This window comes from Trichosurus vulpecula, chromosome 4, assembly GCF_011100635.1.
Source record: "Trichosurus vulpecula isolate mTriVul1 chromosome 4, mTriVul1.pri, whole genome shotgun sequence".
Lineage (NCBI taxonomy): Eukaryota > Metazoa > Chordata > Mammalia > Diprotodontia > Phalangeridae > Trichosurus > Trichosurus vulpecula.
In genome coordinates this window covers 390,868,872-390,892,111 of record NC_050576.1, presented here as the reverse complement: position 1 = coordinate 390,892,111, position 23,240 = coordinate 390,868,872, and the positions used below count along the sequence as shown (strand labels likewise).

At 39.2% G+C, this 23,240-nt stretch overlaps 1 protein-coding gene across 5 annotated transcripts in view; it reads right to left on the bottom strand.

Moving 5' to 3' along the window:
- Positions 1-23,240, bottom strand: part of MCF2L (MCF.2 cell line derived transforming sequence like) — a 382,905-nt gene that overhangs the window by 156,136 nt on the left and 203,529 nt on the right. For 2 of the 5 annotated variants that reach the window (XM_036753317.1, XM_036753318.1), the window contains exon 1: positions 13,856-14,280. The exons of the other annotated variants lie outside the window; for them this stretch is intronic. In XM_036753317.1, the coding sequence (XP_036609212.1) occupies positions 13,856-13,928 (73 nt within the window). In that variant the 5' untranslated portion in view covers positions 13,929-14,280. Of the gene's footprint in view, positions 1-13,855; positions 14,281-23,240 lie in introns of those variants that run through there. 5 annotated transcript variants of the gene reach the window in all.

The following is a 23,240-nucleotide window of genomic DNA, read 5'->3' as shown; positions in this document are numbered from 1 at the left end:
GAAAGCACTTTGCCAGTCTCTTTCCAGAGGAACACATTACATTCCCAAAAGCTCTTGGTTATTTTAATTCCCAGTTCATGTCTAGCTACCAATGGAACCAGGAGTTCAAGGTTATGACCAAAGATTGCTCTTAATTTTAGCGCTTTCTCTCTGTTGATTATTTCCTATTTATTCTGTACATAGTTGTTTGCATGTTGTCTCCCCATTGGCTAGTGAGCAGGGACTGTCTTTTGCCTTTCTTGGTATCCCCAGCCATTAGCATTTAGGTGCTTAATAAATGTTTATTGACAATTAGGAATTAAGTCCCCATCATTTGCCAAGCAGAGTGGTAAGCCTGGGACGTTGTTGGTTTCCTGGGATATTATCAATATCATAAATTTCCTAGAAGTAAGAATAGTTTCAGAGCAGCTCTGACTTTTTTTCCACTCCATTATTAAAATTACTTTCTGATGTTAAGGCAGAGGCAACTAGCAAATAATATTCTGAAGACAAAGCATTTTAAAGAATATTTAGGGTAAATGCAGTGAAATACTTTCAAAATATACTTGTTTGGTATGTAAATGGCACCACTATTATTTAAGATCTATTAAGTCCTCAAATCTGGCCTCATGTTTGATAATAGCACATAATATAACGTGCTTGTAAACAGAAACTTGGATTTAAGATATTAGCATAATTTTTTTCTGCCTAGAAGAAATGGCTTAAGATCTTCATCTAAAACTCCTTTCAGACAGAGATGGGGAAAATGGCACCTAATTACTAGATGGAAGATAAAGTGTCTTTATGATTTGATATCTGTTAATAATCTGTCTGAATATTTAAAGCAAAATACTGGGAAAGTCAGAGATTATTTAAAAAACCCAACAATATCTACTTCTGTTCTTTCTGATTTAATCTAATTCCAGCATACTTGATAAAGAATAAAACATGGAGAACTCCACAAATGTCCTGTGCTGTTACCTCATCTTGGCATAGAGCTAGAACAGATTCTGGGAGGATAGATTGGTGGCGCACAAGCTCTGGAAGGTCCTACCAAGCCTAAAAAGTTTCAAGTACAGGCTTGGACTGCGTATCTGTCGTGCAAGGATCTTTCCAAACATGCTTAAACACTCATTACCAGCAAACTGCCATCAGGTTATATTATAACTAGGCCTCAGAGTACGGCTGCATAGACTTGTGAGAGTTGTGGTCCATAGGAACAACAGTCCAGAGCTTTCAAGAAGAACCCACCTTGTCCCTTTGGATTACAATCCCCATAAGTCTATGCAGTTACACTCTGGAGTCTGGTTATGAATACATTGATTAAGTGCTTACTATCTACCATGCCCCAGCAACCTCTTTATCTTGGAAGATCACTCCAGCCTTGGAATCCTGGAAGTACCCTCCCTCTGACTGGATAACTCTTCTCAGAACTTCCATTTAAGGAAGGTACTGCATGTCAACGTTCCTCACTAGACTGCACTGCTTGAACTTTGCTACCATGTTCTCTGCATGCCCCCCCCCTCCTCTTCATCTTCCATTTATTGTTGTCTTTCCCCATGAGAATATGAGCTCCATGAAGGCAGAGACTGTCTTTCTTTGCATTTGTTCAGTTCCTGGAACACAGTAAGCACTTAATAAATGCTTGTTGACTGACTGCAGTGTGCTAAGCCCTAGGGATGCAAAGAAAAGGAGAAATAAAGTCCTAATCATCAAGAATCTTACATTTTAATGGGGAAGATATACAACATGAAGGGACTTTAAGTATGATAGCCCATTCTCCATTTAACAATCTTAATAAAATAATTCAAGTCATTTTTTTCTCTTGATTTATCATGGGTTGTGACAATGAGGAACTCTTTCTGGAGATAATTAAGATTATTGCAATAGCCTCCTAACTGGTCTCCCTACCTCTAGTCTTTCCCTTTTCTGATCAATTTTCTACATAGCCACCAAAATCACATTCCTAAAACACAGGCCCAATCAAGTCACTCCCCGGTTCAAGAAACCTCTGGGGCTCCCTGCTTAAGACAAAATGCCAACTCCTCTAGCACATAAAGCCCTTTTCAGTCAGGTTCTGGTCTTACTTTGCAAGATAATTATACATTATTTTCTCTCACGTATGCAAAACCTGAGCTAAACTGGAGTATTTACTGTTTCCCATATGTGGTCTCTAATCTCGTGCATCATGCTGTCAGACCATTCTTTTATTGTTCCATCACTGCTCTGCCTCTCAGCCTCCAAACTCTTGGAATTCTGGGGTCCCCTTTAAAGCTCAGCTCAAGTGACCCCACCTCAGGCCTTTCCTGTTTGCCCCAGCTGCTGGTACTTTGCCCCCCTCCCCCACATATACTTACTTGGGATAGATCCTTTATCTGTATAAGTATCTGTGAACATGCCGTATGCTCCCAGTAGAACATAAACTTGAAATCGGGCGCTATTACTTTGGTGCTTGTTTCTCTAGAGCCCAGCAAGGTTCCTGGCTCATCATCCAGTCTTAAATGCTTGTGAACTGATTACACCCTTTGTGAACAAGGGATAGAAGAAATAAGACCATCAAAGGCCATTTTCTCTTTGCCAGATTTCACTATAAATGCTTTTCACAAATGACCAGGAAACTTTTAAAGATACGAGGTCAGTAGATTTTCTGTTCCATTGTATCATTCTCCCTTGTTTCACATTTAATTCAAAATTATTACAAAAGAAGAATTGATTTTTCTTTAGAGACAGAATCAGAGGCCAGAGCTGTTCCTAGATAGACAATTTAACTTCATTAATATACGGCTTGATGTCCTGATTGAAATCAGAGATTGTATGTTCAACATGGAAAAAGTAGAGGATGGTTTGTTACCAAAGGCTGTTTCTGGCATAAAGGGTCTTACCTTTGAGACTACCTTTAGTATGAAATCAGATTATAGCAAACGATTCACCTTCATGGGGCTCTCATCTCAGAACAGCAGGTTATCAGGTTAAAAACAAAACTATGAAAACAATTATGTCCTAAAATGATGTGGAATTGTAGAAAACTAAGTTCAGAAATCTTCAAAAAAAATACCCCTTGGAGTTGTTTTAAAAAAAGAAGAGAGCTCTCAAATTAGTACAATTTAGATTTTTTCAATTCCTTTATCCAACCGTTTATAAAATTTCTGATGGAGTTAAAGAGCCTCCTTTAAGAGAGTTTATGCTTTTTTCTTTTAAGAGATCAGAGTTGTACAAATCAGCCTCCCACAAGGATATTTCTACCCTGCTGGCTAGCCCAACATAAGGCTTTTAGGTTCACTTTCCAGTAATGCCAGGATTTAACCTTGGAAGGAGCAAAATACCTCTTGTAAAGCCTGGGAAATATCCTGCAATCAGCACTGAGAGTCCATTGCAGGCCCCACACTGGGTCCTCTCACACTCAGGTCCCTTGAGTCAAAACAACTCCTTCTATCTTTATTTTTTAAAAACATTTTGTTTAATACTTGCATTGCTTCTATAGCGCTATGGTAGCAATATTTAAAATTAAAAATTAAAAAAATATTTGTCAAGTTTTATTTCAGAAACAGTTTTCCTACTTCCTCATACATGCACTCAGACACACTATAAAAACTCATTCCAAACTCAGTAAGGGCAAACATCATTCATGTAAACATCTTTCATTAGTTTTCCATAGTTTTAAAAATCACAACTCTACAGATGTTGGATAAAGCTTATCAATTTTGTTCAAATGCTTTAAGAGACCAATCGAGAATGTTTGCATGGTACAGTGGGCTGGGGTTCCTGTTTTGCTGTGGTGTCTTCAGCAAACTCACCCCAATCTTTCAACCCTTAAACATACTCCACAGTCTACTAAGTGACAGCTCAGGTTAAATGAAAAAATAGAGGAAAAAGTATTGAAGTAATTTGTCCAGGTATAGAGCCATAACTAAGAATTTTACAAAACATACCCCCCCAAATCAGGTTTTTTTTTTCAGATATACTCAGTTGAGGGGTGGAAGGCAGAGATCTCAGGACAATGCCCCATAGGGGAAGATAGCTACCCCCACCCCTAGACACTGTAACCCTGAAGGTGAATGAGGCCACCATTGTGATGGGTCCCACGATTCCTTCTATCTTTATGAAGTGGTAGAAGTTAGGGAGAAGTTGCTGTCTTAGAGTAAAATATTTAGTTTTTCCAACAGGTGGAGCTAGTGAGCTAGGTGAGTCAAAACTCATTATGGAACAAGACTGCCACTGAAGAAACTGGTCTGGCAAATTGGGTTAGAAGGTTAAAATTCATCACTTTAAAGTGGCTTCTTCCAAAATCTGTTTTTACAAAACTCTGATATTTAATATTTTGCAAACAGAAGTTCTGTGAGAAAAATCTGACATTAGAGTTATTTTTTCCCTCCTAAAATAATAACTGAAATTATGTATCAAAATGCTCATTTACCTGTAATGTCTTCAGTATGAAAACAGGCCCAATTTCCTCTATTTTGTTCCCAAATCTCCCTGACCCCTTTTGATCCTCAACATATTTCACATTCTCAGCTCAACCTTAGTAAATACAATTTCTGTTAATATATTTCAAGCTCAAAGTGTACCAAAATCAGTCTGGGAAATGCCATATCAAAAGCAATGTTTTAGAATACATAGGTCTGTTAACATTATCGTTTTGGAGTATTAGCACACAAGACGCTGAATTGGGCAGGGAGTGCAGGCACTTGCTAGGAATAATTCCAGCTTCTGCGGCTATGGTCCTACTAGGCTCTCCACACTGGAAAGGGCTGCTTGTTTTATTTTTTTTTAATCTTATTAGCTTGACTTATTTGTTTTTGGGAGAGCCACAGCGTAAGCACAGGTTGTTTTCGGCTGCCGGAGCTCAGTGGCACCTCTCAGTTGTTGCACTCCGAAAGGGAGGAAGGCTTGTCACAACGCCACTATAATGGACTCTCACACAGCTGGGAATAATTGTGAAATGATTACCTCAGCAGAGAGAGACACAGCAGCAGGTCTCCCTTAGGTGGCTAAAGGAAGGAGGAAAGCAAAAGCTCATTTGAAGTATTGAAAAAGCAGCAAGATACATACGGGGGACTAGATGCTGATGCCTTGCTGGTAATTCGGTCCAAAATTAGTTTTTGTTATGCAATTTTAAATCCCTGTGGAAGGCAGATGTTGGAAAATAGTTTGGGATTAAGACATGGAAAAGGACAAAAGCTTAAAAATAAGTCAGAAACCACAGGACCATACATCTCAAAGACTTTCTCTAAGAGTTTAAGAAGCACTGAATATGGTGGAGATTTAATAGCACAAAAAATAAAATTGTGTATCTTAATGAACATTTGAAGCATTTCGTAATCTCCCATGCAGAAATTATGATAATACAAGCATTCTTAATAGAGGCTGTCATAGAGATAACTATCTCCATGATCCCCTATTAACATCAAGCCATCCATAAAAGATATATGTTTGCCAAGGGTGTCAGCCTTTGCCATGGAGAATGTCTAGTATTTAGTTCAAACAGAAACTATATTCCTTATAGATAATAAAGTCCTTCCAGATCCACCAGAACACCATTAGACCTCCTGAATAAGAGAGATGATCATTTAAAAGGGAGAAGTCTAACAATCCATCCTAGGAACAAGCAAATAGATGACAAATACCGAAAGCCAATACATGCCATTGGATGGACAGTCCTTTGAGTTAGTCCATCAATCATGTATCTTGCACAAGTAGTGAAGGTAGATAATTAAGTCCAGTATTCAATTAAAGGAAGGAAAATAGGCTAGATTGTTTTTGAAAAATTGTGAGGTGCTTTTGACAATCCCAAATTACTTCCAGAAAAAACCACATCTTTTAAAAAATATTTATTCTTTCTAGTCTCTCCCGCCCCGCCCCCCCCATTCAGAGAGCTATCCCCTGTAACAAAGAATAAGAGAGAAAGGAGGAAAAAAAAAGAGAGAAAGGAAGAGAGAAGCAATTGAGTAAAACCAACCAAAGGGTCAACAGAATATGCGGTGTTCCACAGCTATACTTGGTCCACTTGGTGGACTCTTCCCTATGCCATGCTGCTGGGTTTGAGTTCTACCTCTGACACTTACTTGCATATTCTTGGGCATGTCATCTAACTCTGAGCTTTAGTTCTGTAAATAAGAATGTGCAAAACAAAGATCATACCTCCACAGGGTTGTTGTGAGGAAAGAGCTTTAGGAACCATGGAGCACTGGAATGGAAGCTCCTTGAGGTACGAGAACTTTTCCTCATTTCATTTTTATCTCTGTATCTCTAGCGTCACTTCAGCTGATGTATACAGAGCATCGCACACAACAGGCGCTTAATACATGTTTGCTGAATTAAATTTACAGATGTGAATTGATGTCATTATTCCTTCTTCTCCGCTCTTTGTGGCTAATAGCAGACCTTTCTGCTCCTTCCGGTTCAGGGATGGAAGGGCTTCTTTCTTTCTTACTTCCTAAGGGAAGATTCTACCACCTGCTTTCAAATTAGCATCAGCATTGGAGTATGTCCTAGACTCAATGGCAATGGTGAGACAAAAGGTTGGAGGGGAATGGGGACCTCTGACCACACACTGTCTACATAGAAGAGATGTCATTAACCAGCTATTTGTAATTCGGGAACTGTCTGCAATTTACGGCCAAGTTATATAAATTAGTCATCTATTGAAACAATTCTTCAGGCCAAAACTCTTCATGTGTGGATAACCCAGCATGTTTTAAGATCTGGGAACAGTTTCAATCAGCTAGCTTCCCCTGATGTCTAAACTAGCCTCTAGGAGTAAGCCAGGTACATCTGGAAGCTGTTTAGTCTTTCAGGCCCTGAAGACATCATTTTGTACATTCAAGCTGTAACTCGCTAAATGTTAAGCGGTGACCCGGGAGAGGCAAGGCAGTTTCTAAATGTGCCATCTTTCTCCAAGGGTCAATATGCCCTGAGAGAATCCAGCTCACAGCGTGAGTGCTGTCCAATTAACTACATGCATGCCTGTTGGCTAAAGTTTATAGGTCACTGGAGAAAGGAACCTGCTTTCATGTCAAGGACGACTGCGAAGTCCAGGCTTCTGTCAATTGTTCGGTGTTGTTTTTGCCAAAGTACCCACTAGGAAAGATATCAAGTTTGGTTTTATTTCTTCTTTCAACACCTTTTCTTGGCACCCAATTAAGAGGAACCTACTTCTTTCATTCTGTTCTCTGCTAATCTTTGAATACTAGAAAGACATCCGGTCTCCTGATACCTTCCTTCTGTGAATAGACCAAAATGTGCCACCTAGCACATTTTATGGGAAAATGTTCCCTGTAGTTGAAACAGAAGATTCGTGGCAGAAATGTAGGACAGGATCTAAATAAGAAAACTATACCTGGACATACTCTCATGAGGCTGATTACAATTCCTTAGGGGGGAAAAGGGAAGGGAAAGGACAAGAGACAGACAAGGAAACAAAGCAGGGGTGTACACACCTGGGCTGAAACCCAGTGTTGCTTTGAAAATCAAATCAGACAGAACTCAGGATTTGTTTCAGTCCCTAAACACTGGATGAGGGTGGGAATGGGAGGGAAGGAGGGGATTAAGGTGTGGGGAGAGGGATGTCAACTTTGTCTCAGCCTCAGGGCTGCACTAATGGACCATCACCTGAACAAGGATGGTTTCAGGTGGCTATGAAGAGGGGTCTGGATGCTTTGGAAGCTGTCAGCCTGTACAGATTTCTGAGTAGGAGAATTCAAATTTCAACAGCAACAACAGTGTAAATGAAAAGGTCACTGGAAGACTCACAACTAATTAAACAAACCTCTCTCCACCTCCATATTTATAGCAGAGAGGTGGAGGAATACTAGCACATACTGGTGGAGGAACACCAGCAAGGAATACTGCATACATTGGTAGATGCAATTATTGTATTTTTTTGTATTGTATTTTTTTTACATAGATTAGGATTCAATCCAGAGGAGTAGTAGTATAAATGTCTTTGATGTAAAGGCAAACATCATCAACAAAACCTTTTTTACAAAGTATATTTTAACAAAAGTTTGGAAAATGAATATTCTTTCTCAGGCCATATGTCTTCATTTTCAATTTTATTCAGAGGACCTTCGCATCAGCCATGGATTGGGGGCATGTTGTCACTTAGGAGCACCTCTCTTAAATGCCAAGGATTCCTGAAGACATAGTGGAAAATTAAATATACCCAGAATGCGAGCTAGGTTAAATATACCAGGTCTATCTATAGGTTTACACAGAAACTGAAGATAGGCAATGAACTAAGCTAAGAATTGAATTAAAGGAAGAAAATAGTGCATTTGGAATGGCAAAGAACACACTGGGGATCAGTTCTAAGATGAGGGATCCTTGTTAACTTGATTCTTAATTCTTCCTTTGTCTAAACCACTACATTATTCGATTGAAAATAATAGTCCAGGGTGTCCCAAAAGTATTAGTGCTGTTTTAAGATATTAAGGATTGGAGAAAGAAATAAGTATTTACATAGTACTTACTATGCGCCAGGCACTATGCTAAGTGCTTTATGAATATTATCTCATTTAATCCTCGCAATAACCCTGGGAGGTATGTGCTGTTATCATCCACGTTTTATAACGAAGGAAACTGAGACAAGCAGAGGTTAAGTGACTAACCCAAGGTGACATGTCTGGTAATCGTCTGAGGCTGGATTTGAACACGTCTTCCTGACTTCATGCCCACTGTTCTATCTACGGTACCACTTAGATGCCCGAGTGAAGCTTAAAACTGTACTAAGATCTTTGGGACACTTTGTATAACAACCAACATATATAGACTTTTTAAATGTCTTCAAAGTGCTTTCTATCTATGATTTCAGCTGAGACTCACAAATAATCTATGAGGTAGGTACTGCACGTATTATTATCCCCAATGTTACAAATGCAGAAACTGAGGCTGAGAGAAATTAGGTGACTTGCCCATGGTTATGGTTTTGTGCCCATTAGCACAAAGCTAATTAGCAGATATGGGATTTGAACCTACGTCTCTCTACTGGGAATCCAACCCCCTAACCATTATGTCAGGCTGCTGATATCACAACTGATTATCTATCAGTTTTGGTTGTAAGCTCCCACAAGGAACCATGTATTTTCCTTCACTAGACCAACTAGAATATTACCCTAAATTTAAGGTGGCTTTGTCAAAGACAAGAAACTTCTGAAACTTTAAACAAATATACTCTACTATCTCTCACTAGTAAGTCTGCATCCAAGGCTGACATTTCAGCTCTATTTGCTGTGGGAATCAAACTTCCTTCATCTCTAACCCAAGGTCCAGCGGACCCCACAGACATGTTCTAACATCTAGTGAGATTGGGAGTCAGCTGCTCTAGGGCTGAAATTGGCCTCTGCTACTCAGTATCTGTCTGACACTGAACACATTGAACCTCTCTGGGTTCTAGTTTCCTCAACTGTAAAATGATTGGGTTGTACTAAATCGAATCTAAGATATCTTCTGGTTCTACACCTATGACCTTCAAGATCCCTCTCAGTTTTTATAGTCTATGAGCCCTCTCTCTGAGGTCAGCTAGGTATCGGTATATCTTACTCCAAAACTGGGTGCAGAATGCAGCCCTCGCCCTTTCCTCCAAGTATTCTATTCCCTCTTACTTCTTAAAGACAAAGTCTATGATGTGACCTACTGAAGAGCCTGCTGGGCACAGTAAGGGCTTCTTCCACATATGTTCATTCAATTCTCCCTCAAAAAGGGTAGCTGTGGAAAAAGAGGTGGCACTGCCAGTCATAGCTGAGATGCTAAATAGGTCTGCAGAAATGGGCACTCATATATGCCAACCTCTGCAAGTCACGAACCCTAATCATCTGGATTTTTATGCAGAACTCCCAAAATATTAGTTTGATAAAGCCAAGGTTTTATTTTCAAAAATTGTTTTTAAAAAGCTAAAATCTCAATTCCATCTCTTTACTAGGGTAGTTAAGTGGTGCAGTAGATGGGGCACTGGGCATGGAGTCAAGAAGATGAGTTCAAATCCAGCCTCAGACACTAGCCGTGTGACCTTGGATAAGTCACTTAACCTCTGCTTGCCTCAGTTTCCTACATTATAAAATGTGGATAATAACAGCACATACCTTCCAGAGTTGTTGTGAGGATTAAATGAGATAAAGTCAGTATTTGACTTTTCCCCCCCACACATAGGACGTACTAATTTGTTGGACTGAACCATAATCAAATGCTTTCCTACTTTCATGTGTGGGTATGACCCCAAATTTGATTGAAGAAGAGAAGACATTGAAACACAAAGCTGAAAAAAGCTTAGGTTGGCACGCTGAGTGACTACAGCCCCCAGTAAATGTGCTTTCCAGGAAATCGTTGGAAGGTCTTGGAATGCTCTGAATCAGGCTGTGGCTTTTGCTCTGGCTGGAGAGCCAGTTGTCAAAACCTTTGATCATTCTTAGGGTTCCCCGAAAGCCTCTTTCCATTGATTCACTAATCTCTCTAACCCTACCACATTACTCTGTAAAGTATCATGGTATTCCTGGAAATTTGTCCCAGACGCCAACTGAATCAGCACAGCATACAAGGCTGTTTTATGTGCTCATACCTGATATTCAGAATTTCCTTTTCCAAAAAATGCCACCTTACAATCAGCTTACATGCTAAAGTACAACAAACCACATTTCCTAACAGGTATTATCAGAAAGACAAGAAGGCTCATTATTACTGCTCACATCAGTAAATTGAGGCACTGAGTATTTTTTTCCAAACGGCCTAACCAATGAGCCAGTGGCACCATCATCACAGAACCCAGAGCCAGCCTTGACACAAAGTTATAATGGGATGGTATAATTTCTCTGTTTCCTCTTTCTCTTCAATGACTTTCTGCAGATATTGGTGCTGATGAGGTCAAAGGTGTATATTCAATACCCAGCTGGGACGATGTGTGCGTGTGTGTGTGTATAGAGCTGTCTAAATATAAAGAGGTGGCTCATGGGTTGCATATGATATGGGGAATAGAATGAAAGATCCAGTTGTAGCTTCATCCAGTTCCCTCTTGGCAGCTAGTGTCAAAGCAAATACCTGAATAATGGAGGCCAAAAATTATGGCTAGACATTTAGATTGAATTCATTTGATAAGTTTTTGCTTCTCTTCCCTTATACAGTAAATACAGGATTAAGGTGCCACAAACATTTGGTTCAAACTTGAAAGTCTTCAGTCAAGCATTTGGCCTAGGCGTCACACTCTATGGAAGCCCTACATATCAATTCATGATTATGGCGTAAGTGAAGAAATATTTCTCAGGTAGAACAACTTTATCAGAATACCACCTTTTAAATGAGGGCACATTTTAAGGGGCAAGTTTCAGTTTCTAAGACTCACTTGTGAGAGTAGTCCTTTCTTTTGAAAAAAAATAATTGTAATTGCCCATTTGGAGTGAGGCTGTAATGGCTGAGAGATACATGTTCTTGCTGACATAAATGAAATATTTCAACTGAAGGATCCTAGATTTTCTTAGTCATACTTCTTTTTAATGAAATGCTAAGTTTCACAGAGTCAGAATTCTTGAGATGAAAGATTTTGGGGATCATGTGGTCTAACCCAATCTTAAAACAGGATGAGATGAAGAAACTGAAACCCACAGAAATTAAATAATTTGCTTAAGGTCACACAATGAGGAAGTATCAAAGTCAAGACTGGAACTTGGGTCCTCGTCCAGTTACCCTCCCTCCTCCCCAAGTATATGCCTTGTGGCTCATATTCGTATCTATTTTTGCTCTTTTCTAATGCAACATTCACGTGGATTTTTTTTGGCCAGTTTTCTATACTATTGCTTCCTAATCATTTCAAAAAGATGTTTCAAATCCACTGAAGTCTCCGATCTTCAATTCTCCTATTATACAAAAAAGCCTTGAATGCCAGCACAAAAATGCAACTCTTACTATGCTATTTCACTTGCCCCAACTCAGCCTACTCTACCAATAAAAGTATTCAAAGGTAACATTCAAAGAAAGCATTTAGTGTTATCCCCATTGGCTCCATTATGTTTTCTTTTTTAAAAAAAATTTTAATGTAGATTTTAAGAGAAAAGGAGGAAACTGATTCTGGAGAGGTAGGAGGGAAATCCATTCTCTAATAATGACAAACTCTCGTGGAATATTCATTTGAGACCATGATCATCTGTCAAAGAATAAACCATAGGCTAGTAAAGTAAAAGCTAGCAAAATTTAAGAATATAGGGTAATACTTAATACTAAAATATAGTAAGTAAACCATATAGACATCTAATAAATCATAAACCGTCACAGGATTTATTTTCCCAGCTACCCTAAGACAAAAATATTACATGGTCTAGTTACATTATGAATGATAAATTCCCTAAGTATCTCAGAAAATAAAGCATGTGTTTGAAATTTCACAAACTCTAGTCCATCTTTTTTGTTCTGAGGCTCTCCTCTTTCTTTAGGCAGCTTCTCCCCATTTTTTCCCTTGCCTGCCTCTACAGCATTTTGAATCAGAATCTGATTTCAGATATGAAATCACTCTCTTCCACTTATTTTGCATAAATACTTATTACCTCTGGTGATATGTGACTATCCAGCTAGGGTTATGAGTTGCTGAGGCTACCACTGTGACAACACCAATATTAACACTGCCCTGAGACATTGGCTCTAACCTTTTAAAAGAAATTCATTTGCTCATTCATTCATTATTTACCCAAATTTATCATCTTTAAGTTGGAAACTCTGTCCTTTATTTCATGGCATCCGGTTGTGGTTATGGCTTTGCTTGTTCATTAAAATTCCCATAAGTGCTTGTTTCATGAATTATTTGTCAGCGGTTGGCAGAATGAGGGATTAATGGGATAAGCACTTAGACTGTATGTAAATGGGACATTTGTGCTTTCTTAGAAGTCCACAACTTTGACTGGACCATGCATGTGTAATAGAAACATACACCATTTCCAAATCTCAAATTTCCCACCCCCTTTCCTTAAACTTCACCAGTATGCTCTTCCTTTGTCTTTTTTTCTCACATTTTCTAGCACTTTGTGAATCATTCAGAGCAAACACACAGGCAATGCTGAACATATATCACCAAACTAAAGTGTAAGGGAGGGATGATAACTAACCATTGCAAAGAAAGTCACCCTATCAATTAAATCAGCTTGCTTAAATGCAGTAATCCAGAAGTAGTGCTTCCAAATACTGAATCCCAGTCACCAAATGAAGTTCACTAGCCCTGTTGCTCTAACATAGCCAAGAGAAAGCAAGAACAGCACATGCAAAGCTCCTAGCCCCACAGTGTGAGTTAATTATTTCTGTTATCAACCTTGCTGGGTGATCTGTGATTTCATGGACAAGCAAACTGCAATCTCCATAGCAAAGATGTTTCCTCTGTTTTCTCTCTCTTCCCATAAGTAAAGGTTTCTACTGAAAACTTTGAGGAACTCTAGCAATATTTACTGTGCGCTCCCAATATTAGCATTTTATAGATAATGAATATTTATTTTTAAAAGTAATCACATAATATGTATCTTCTAGAGCTTTAGAATATATGTAAGTAAGGCCAAAATAGTAACACCAGCCTAGCTAATAGAACCCAAGCCTTGCACATAAGTAACACAGGAAGAAAGGAATGATTTGGGGTCAGAAAAGGAAGAAAATTGCAATCTCTAATCACATCTCTAATAAACAAGCTCACAATCTCCAACCTGAACGTAGCTTACATTTTTAAAAAATATAGTATACAGATAGGTGAACAATATCCTGAATTTTTACTTACTCTTCCAATAAAGAGAATAAAGCCAAGCGAAACTTTCTCCTTCCTTCTTTTTTAGATTTTCATTACCCTGATAATATCCATCAAAACAACTACAGGATGAGGCAAACACAATGAAATAAACAGACCACACACAAGAGCCAGACACACCTGTACTTCTCTTCAGGAAGAGCCACAATTCTGCAATATCTCGGTACATCAGGGAGATCAGACTTAAAGTCATATTGTCACAAGTCAATTTGCTCGAGGATTTCGGAAGACAGTGACCTATTTATCTGTAAGCCTGTCTTCGGCACACAAAGAGAGAGCAAAACTCCATCTTTCAGTCAAAGCCAAGCACAGGGCATACAATACCTTTCTTCAAATTACACACAAAAGCAAGCGTGCCTTCCAGCATGACGGAGCTCCCCCGAAAGGGTCAGCGGCTTTCAGATCAGGAGCTAATTTTTGCTTTGGGGCGTGAAGAACCAGTCGATATTCAGTTCAGTTCATTTATTTAGTGTATGGACACGTTAACTGTTGAAATACTACTAGAAAAAGGTCTCCTATGAGCAAGCACCGCCCGGTCCTTTGCTGTTGGATGTCAAAAACCTCCCTACAGGAGCCCCACGTTTAGCAAATGGTAACCTCTCAAGTAAAGCCATATTTCCTCGCTGCCTCTGTTCAGGAAACCTACAGTAAAACAGACTGCTTTCTTCCCCAAAGATTACTGACTCAACGTTTTCTCCAAAGGTATTTCTTTTGCTCAAGGTTGAGGCAGATTAAAAAGAGGCAGGTTAAGGAAAGCAATAGCTACAGTACGGTTTTACCCAGGAGGCAGCTTTCAGTCTGCTTACACATAACATTAGTCATCTATACCCTGGAAAACATTGCTTCATCCATATCATTTAGGTGAGTGCTTAATTCTTAGGAGAGTTGTCCACAGAGTGGCACTGATTAGTGCTTTCACCATTAAGTGGAAGAAAAAGCAAATCAGATGGGCATGAATTTTGTAGATTGCAACACCTAGACATCAACCTAAGAATAGGACCGGACTTTAAAATGAGCCCAAACTGGCAGGTAAATGGACATGAGCAGGACTGAGTTTATTTGGAGAGACAATGTCATATTGTGGAATGTGTTGGACTTGGAGTCTAGAAAGATCTGGGTTTAAATTTTACTTCTGATAATTTATGGTTGCGTATGTAGCTCGTCTGAGCCGGAGCCTCCGTCTTCTCATCTGTATAATGATACCTCAAAAACCTACTTTTATAGGATTGTTATAGAAAACAAATGAAAATATATAGTGCTTTATAAATCTTCAAATGCTGTATAAATGTCAGTGTTGATAATACTATGGGTAAGGTGAACATAAAAATGGTTACCTTTCCATTTTAGTTAACCACAAATAGAACAGGTGAACGGGGCAACAATATAGCAGGCCCCCTCCTAGGGGCCATGGCTGGGACCAGTGTTGACAGAACTCTGAAGGAGGGTCTCCTTACCTCTACCTTTTGGACTCCTTAGTTACCCTTAAGATATAGTGCAGGCAGCCTTTCTGATACACCCAGTTGTTAGCACTCTCTCCCTCCTCAAATTAACTTGTATTTACTTATACGTATACATAATGTTTGCTCCAAGTAGGACAGGGCAGGGATAGTTTCATTTTTGTCTTTGTATACCTAGGACATGGTCCAGCGCCTTGCAGTCAGCATAATAACTATTCAGTCAGATAATAACTATTTGTTGAGTAAAGCTGAAGGAGCCCCACTGCAGGGCAACAGGAATGGGCGTGGTGGATAAAGACCACTGTAGTAGCAGGATAAGATCTAAGTAGTGGCAAATGTCACTATGCTTCATCTCCAGAAAATTCTCACTGGCGAAATGGACCTTGACTTAAGTCTGCAATTGGTGATGAAATGGAAGCCAGTGGGGCTTATGGGACTATGAAAAGAAGAGGTGAGAAGCTGATAGAGAAAGGTGGAACAGCTTCTGATAAGAATAGAATGAACTCAAGGATCCCTGTACAATAGATTCCTCCAAGTCTACTATAACCAGGAGGAAACAAAAGTACCATATTTGCTTCTCATTTTCACCTATAGCCCTCTATTGATTTGAGAGACTGAGCTTGACAAGTCTAGTGGAGTAGGGAGATAGTGAATACACCAAGATTATAAAAGGTCTGAGGGTCCAGAAAAAGAATTATAGGAGGTACAAACTCCTCTGACTCTCCTCTGTGTGCCATATCTTTCTCTTGGTTCAAAATATCTTACCTTCTAATATCACTAAGGATCTAGATAGGATAAGGAAAAAGGTGATGCCCTTCCTCAAGATGGGTATGAAGGACTACCCCACTAAGAAAGAATGGAAACTACACTGCTGGTCCCACCAGCGTAGCCTCTTCGTTCTTGCTTCCATTTCATCCAGTTTAACTCCAAAAGTTCCTGACCAAATGAAAGTGACAGCATGTCCTAAAGCAGGGCTGTCCAACCTTAGGTTTATTGAAACAACAGTCAATATATTTTGATTTGCCACTTTAGTGAGATTACTAAAGCATTTATGTAAATTTCTATGCTCCTAGGCATTTTGTCCTAAAGGATTTGTTAGACCTTATCTTCTACAGGAGCTGCATCCTGTTTGATCCGACCATCATTTTATTCCCCATTGTCTTGCCAACCAGGTCTTTCTAAACAACTGGGAGAAAGATCTAGTGGACAATGCAGCCACCACAAAGGAAATAGTCCTGGATCTTTACTAAAGCTTGTATCCCTTCTTCTGAACCTAGGTGATAGATACAGCAGCATAGTTAGCATCAGCTTTCCGTGCAAAGAGCATCATCATTTCCAATTTTTCTCGAGGTCGGTTTGTGTGTTTCTCATTCTTCTTAAGCCAGGAAAGGCACGATTACCCGGTAGATAGTAATCACAAGCATCCCTGTTTCAAAAGCCCTACACATCGGCAGGCTGTTACTGTAAGTCTTCTATGAAACTATGTGAAATAGACATCAGGGGGAAAATATGAAATAGACATAAGAGGGAAAAAGGCTTACCATTTCCAACTAATGCTCCAAGATTTGAATTAGCATCAATATTTTTAAAGTGTTTTTGGCTAGTGAAACAAAGTTCTCTGAAAGCTGTTGCCAGATCTTACTTGTAGCTTATAGCGTCTAAAAGTCCAACTTGACCTTTCTCTTCCCCTACCTTTTTTTATGTTTACATTCTCTTCCTTAACTCCAGCATTGAAGCCAAAAAAATTAAAATCTCTTTCGAGAGGCTGTCTTCATCTGCTTTTGTGGACAGCAGCAATTGAGAAAGGTATTATAATCCTCTACTCTTTAAAAACAAGTCTTTCATTTTAAAAGATAAATCTTTCATTTAAAAAGAGATACTAGCATCTTTTACTCTTTAAAAGCAAATCTTTCATTTAAAAAGAATGGATCTCCTTAAACAGGTCACCAAGGGGTTTAAAAACCAAGACTACTGCTAGTTTACAAGAAACATATCCTGGTACAGAGTTCCCTCTATTAGCTTAGAATCTAATGGAAGAAACAACAAGCAAATTACTATGTGCAAAACAAGAGATAAAGAAAACAAATAATCAGCTGGGAAAGGCACTTGCATTAAGGGAATCAGGGCAAGCTTCTGGCAGAAGGTGGGATTCTAGCCAGAGAAGAAGCCAGGGTAGTCAGGAGGGAGAGATGAGAGAGAAAATTCCAGGCATGTGGGACAGCCAATGAAAATACCCGAAGTCAGGAGATGGACTAATTTGAGGAATAGACATATGCATATGTTGTATTTAATTTAATTTTTGTATCCTGAACACAGGCAATGGTTAGTCAAGGAGGGAAAATTTCTAAAATTCCAAAATACAGTAATCCAAGAGAACAAAGTATATAGAGTTTGAGGCCTGGAAATAATCCTTTGCTTCATGGGTTTGCAAAACCTACCTACTTATCCATAAAATACTTGACACTAGTTTTTTTTCTCCACTTGAAGCCATTCACTCTATTGTGCATCAAAAACAAGTAAAATAACATTGCTAGTTTTAGTCCATCAAAGGTCAAACATAATTCTAATTTTTTTTAAGTATCTGGCTTCTCAACAGAACCAGGCTGTGCTTTTCTAACAAGCGTTACTCTTTGCGGTCATCTTCTTCCTGCCACCCTGTCCAAAGATATATTAGCTTCTAGTCCAACAGTCAACTATGAAATGGCAAGCCACTGAGGTAGCTGAAGGTTGGTAGGCGGTGCAATGGATAGACTGCCAAGCCTGAAGTTAAGAAGATTCAGATCATCTTCTCGAATTCAAATGCAGCCTCAGACAATAGCTATGTGACCCTGGACAAGTCACTCAGCCCTGTTTACCTCAGTTCCCTCATCTGCAAAATGACCTGGAGAAGGAAATGGCAAACCACTCCAGCATCTTTCAGAAAACCCCAGATGGGGTCACAAAGAGTCAGAAATGACTGAAACAACCCAACAACAACATGATAGCTGAATTCATAAAAATGATAAAAATACTGTATTGAAACCACATCATGAGGGATTGGGGGTGTTTAGCCTGAATAAAGAACCTGAAGACACGGCAGCCGTATTCAAGTTTTTAAAAAGTTGTCCCCTGGAAGAGAAATCAGACCTGTTTTGCTTGGCCCCAGAGGGTAGAATAAGGATCAGTGGATGAGAGTTTCTGAGAAGCTAATTTAGGCTTGACGGAATGATAAACTTTCAAAATATTAATTATCCAAAAGTAGAAGGGCTTGCCTCAGGAGGTAGTCCAAGAGGAGGCTGGATGACTTCTTATTTGGGACATTGTAAAGGGGACTCTTTTTCAGGTAAGAGATGAGTCAGATTTAATTCAATTCAACTAACATGAAGTATCTTCTAGGCATCAGACATTGTGCTAGGCTATGACAAAAAACAAAATGTTCTCCAAGAGCCCACATTCTACTGATACACTGATAACCGAAGTCCCATTCAATTCTGTGATTTTAAGACATGTTTTACCTAAAGGAGACCAATCTGCTCAACAAATAGTATGATCTTTATGGGCACTGAGTAGCAATGACCTATAGATGGGAACAATTCATTTCCTTGTTTGCAAAGGAAATTTAATAGAAGAAAAAACAAAAACCTTCACACAATGTGACCAAATCATCTTACCAGTGTTCCTTTTCGTAGGACTTCTTTGTTTTTATCTCTTGGTATGGTCAGAATTTAGTATCACTACAACTAACAGTACTTCTTAGTTCTTTTGGCTACAATGGTTTTTTTGAATGAAGTTTCTGTTACTATCCTGTTAAAAATACGATAGTGATTTTTTTAAAAGGAAGTGATATTGGAGACTTCTGCAGTAGGATTATGTCAAGGCTCAGCTCACAGTCTCCAGCATTCTGTTGATTTAGGGGAAGAAAAATGTACAAACTAGCAGCGTTTATTATCATGGCTGCTTCCATGCCTCCTGGGTACAGTCATAAGCACAGAAAACTGCCTGGATGATTGATTCAGTGACTCAGGGCCTATATAGTGCTTAAGAGACATCTTTCTGTCAATGATGCTTCACGCTGAAGTTGAATTCCTTCTTACATCATTAATCAAGGCAGCCAGAAGAGCTGGATAGCAGAGCACTCAGTATGTAGTGTTGATTAAAATTATTTAAGGCAGAACATAGAACTGACAGCTCCCCCATACTGTGACTCTACTAGCAACTTCAGCAGGTGTAGAAGTACCTGAATCTAGGTACTGATGAGCTTTGAAGAGAAAAGGCAGTGAAAAGACAGGGAAAAGCTAGATCTACAGTGGATCTAGATGGTGCAGTGGGTAGAGTGCCAGGCCTAGAGTCAGGAATACTTGGGTTCAAATCTGACCTCAGATACTTACTAGTTGTGTGACCCTGGGCAAGTCACTAAACCCTGTTTGCCTCAGTTTCCCCTTTGGAGTAGGAAATGGCAAACCAGTCCAGTATCTTCCCCAAGAAAACCCCAAATGGAGTGACTAAGAATCAGACACAATTGAAAAATTACCCAATTCCAAACAATAAACATGATAGCAAAGGCCCTTGACGAGTTTCATCACATCAGTTCAGCATTCCTGCCTCTAGTCTTTGTCTTTTTTCTTGACTTGTTAAATCTTGAAAATCACATTAGCCACACCCAATGGGGCTAAAAGCCATAAAGAAGATATGAGAAACATATATCATATAATTATAAAGATTATCTAGCCCAATCCTCTCATTTTTGTTGTTATTCAGTCGTTTTTCAGTTGTGCCCAACTCTTCGTGACCCCATTTGGGGTTTTCTTGGCAAAGACACTGAAGTGGTTTGCTATTTCCTTCTCCAGCTCATTTTACAGATGAAGAAACTGAGGCAAACAGGATTAAGTGACTTGCCCAGGGTCATACAATTAGTAAATGTCTGAGGCCAGATTTGAACTCAGGAAGATGAGTCTTCCTGACTCCAAGCTTAGTACTCTATCCAGTGTACCACCTACCTTCCCCTATCTCATTTTACCAATTAGGAAATGGAGCTTTGGAGAAGTTACCACCATTTTCTGCCAACATTTATTTAACTCCTACTATAATACAAGAGCATGCTATTATTGGTGGTAGAACCAGGAAAAGAAACTCCTAATTCCAAGTCCTATGCTCTTAAATGACCAAGACCTCACCAGGACTAGGATAGGATTATTTGTAATTTCATTTGTTACCTCACTCTCCTTTCCACAGATGGCAACAGGGGCATTTTTCTACTTCTGATGTGTCATTCCAATTCAATTCAAAATGTTTATTGAACTCTCTAATGTGTATGAATACTGGGGGAAACTCCATAAAGAACAAGCTTTTGAGGATATTATAACCTAGCACAAGAGAAGACAAGTATACAAATACACAGAAGGCAGGCAGACTAAGCAATATCATTTTTAAAAAGCTTATCAAAGTTCTGCGGGAAGGGAAGATTACTTCCGGCTAATGGCAGACATGGAAAGAATCAGGAAATCTTTCAAGAACACGGCATTTGATCTGGGATTTGAAGGAAGAGGTGGGTTTTCAAAAGAAAATATTGTAGAAAGGGAGGGAAAGGCATTCTAGATAGATGGAACAGTATGAGCAAAGATACTGATATCTCATTGAATATTCCATCCCTTGAGGACAGTAGAAGGATTGGTCTGATTGGTACAGATTAAGATTGGCACAGTTTTACTCTCTTATTGAGGAGGATTAAGATTTGATGAGTAAAGGTCCGAATGAAGGCTTATCTGAGGAATGTAGATTCTAGCAGTTTGAAGACTTGAAAGATGAATTGTTCTTTACCACAGTTGGGGAAAGTATAAATAGCAATGTCCTCTATATTAGAGTAAAATAGAAACCATAGGAGGTGGCCATCCATTGGCTTAAGGAAGGTCAGATACTTAGGCAAAGACTAAATTTGCTCCTGGTCTTCTACCTCTAAGAGTTCTGGCTCCATTCACCAGGTGACAACCCATCAGTGATGTGGGCAGTCTGTGGTTTCTTAATTGATTAATGGCTTCACTATGATGCACAAATACAGTGTCCATATGGCATGGCAATGTTACTCCACCTGCACCTAAATCGATAAGTTTCAGTAATGGTTTTTTTCATGCTGTGGGTACCTGAACAATAGAAACTGAATGGAAACCAACTACCCATGAAGCAAAGAGGCTGCCAGACGGTTCTAAGTGCCCTAAAACACTTCTATTTCCTGAAGGTTAATTCTGAACCAGAAACCAAAAGCACCACATCCCATTACCAATCCCTTGAGACAGTTATTTCTTGTAGGAAGCCATGTTGTCTCTAGAGCATGCTTTAAGAGCATGAAAAAAATGGTGTCTGGCCTAAAATCAGGAAGGGAGGTGAAAAGGGGAAATGAAATCCAGCTTCTGACTGGGATAACTGTCTTGCCTTTAGAACTAGCAGGTCAAGGAGCCTGTAAGCCTTTTACTTTCCTAGGAGTGAGTTCCCTCAGAACTTCAGGAGATAATACTTCAGACCAGAATTGAGACAAAGATACCACAAGGCAGGCCAACAGGGAGGGGGTGATATTTTGGGGGTAAAGTGGGGCACGAGGAAGGCGTATGTTTTGAATTCTGCTCTCTATTATACAAGTTTCCTTGTTTGTTTAATCTGTGCTAAAATGAAGTTTTACATTGATAGATGAAAACCTCTGGTTGATAATAATATACAGAGTTTACCATTTTAGCAGATGAGCGAGTGGAGACAACTTTCAATCATTGCCTAGGATGCCCAAGTGCCTCCTTTTGGCTCTGCCATTTTGAAAACATAGCAGAATGCCTTTGCAAGCTATGCAATTTGTATAGCTTGGGGATCTGGAAAGCCCTATTATTCCTTTCTCAGATTTTTCTAACTACTGACAGTTTGCTGAAAATAAACTAGGCAGAAAAATCTCCCACTGTGTAAACCTTTTAAATATCCCTCAGGTAGAATGTCAGTGGTTCAGTGGATAGAGCATCAGGCCTGGAGCTGGAAGATGTGAGTTCAAGTTTGTCCTCAGATACTTACTAGCTATGTGACCCTGGACAAGTCATTTAACCTCTTTTTGCCTCAGTTTTTCATCTGTAAAATGGAGACACATTGGAGAAGGAAAAGGCAAACCACTCCAATATCTCTGCCAAGAAAACCCCACGGACAAAAATCCATGGGGTTGTGTAGAGTCAGACACAACTGAATGAATGAACAAGATAGAATGTCACTTTCTGCATATCTGCACTAAATAACTTTATATATACTAAAGACAGCTAGGCCTAGGAGATTTATAATCTTTTCTGGTTCTAAAATTCTATGATACCATGAGAGCTATTGGATAAAGATGGATGGACATTGGAAAAAGAAGGCATTAGAGAATGACGAAGCAGGTTGAAACCTCCCCAAACTCAGTCACAGATTCAAGGAGAACAGAGCCAAGGTTTCTCATTAGGATCGCAGATGTATATCTGCAAGAGGACTTCGATGTAACCTAACCCAACCTCTTAATTTTACATATAGTGGAAATTGGATTGGAGCACAGATGAGAGGCAGCATGATTTAGTAGATAAGAGTGCTAAACTTGGAATTAGGAAGACTGGGTTCAAATCCTGGCTCAGTCACTAATTATCTGTGTGACATTAGGTAAGTCATCTCACCTGGGCCTTAACTTCCTCTTCTTATAGAAGAGACTGAAAGAGGAGAAAAAGGGAAAGTCACTAAGTCGATAGTGAAAATATTCAACAATCAATGTTTATGATTACACATATAAAATTGATATCAAATTGCTTACTGTTTTGGGGAGGAGAGAGAAAAAAATTTTAAATGAATGTTAAAGATTGTTTTTACATGTGATTAGAAAAAATAAAATACTGTTAAAAAAAGAATCAATGTTTAGTTGGCCCAGATGATGTGATAGATAAAAAGGACAAAGGAGCAGCTCTGGATTCTTATCTTGCTGTCGCTTCTGCCACCACCACCACCACCCCAGTCTCCTTCCTAAGGCCATCTGTAGTATATATTTTACAGCACTTTTGCCACAGTGGTTCTCTGAGGTGGGTAGT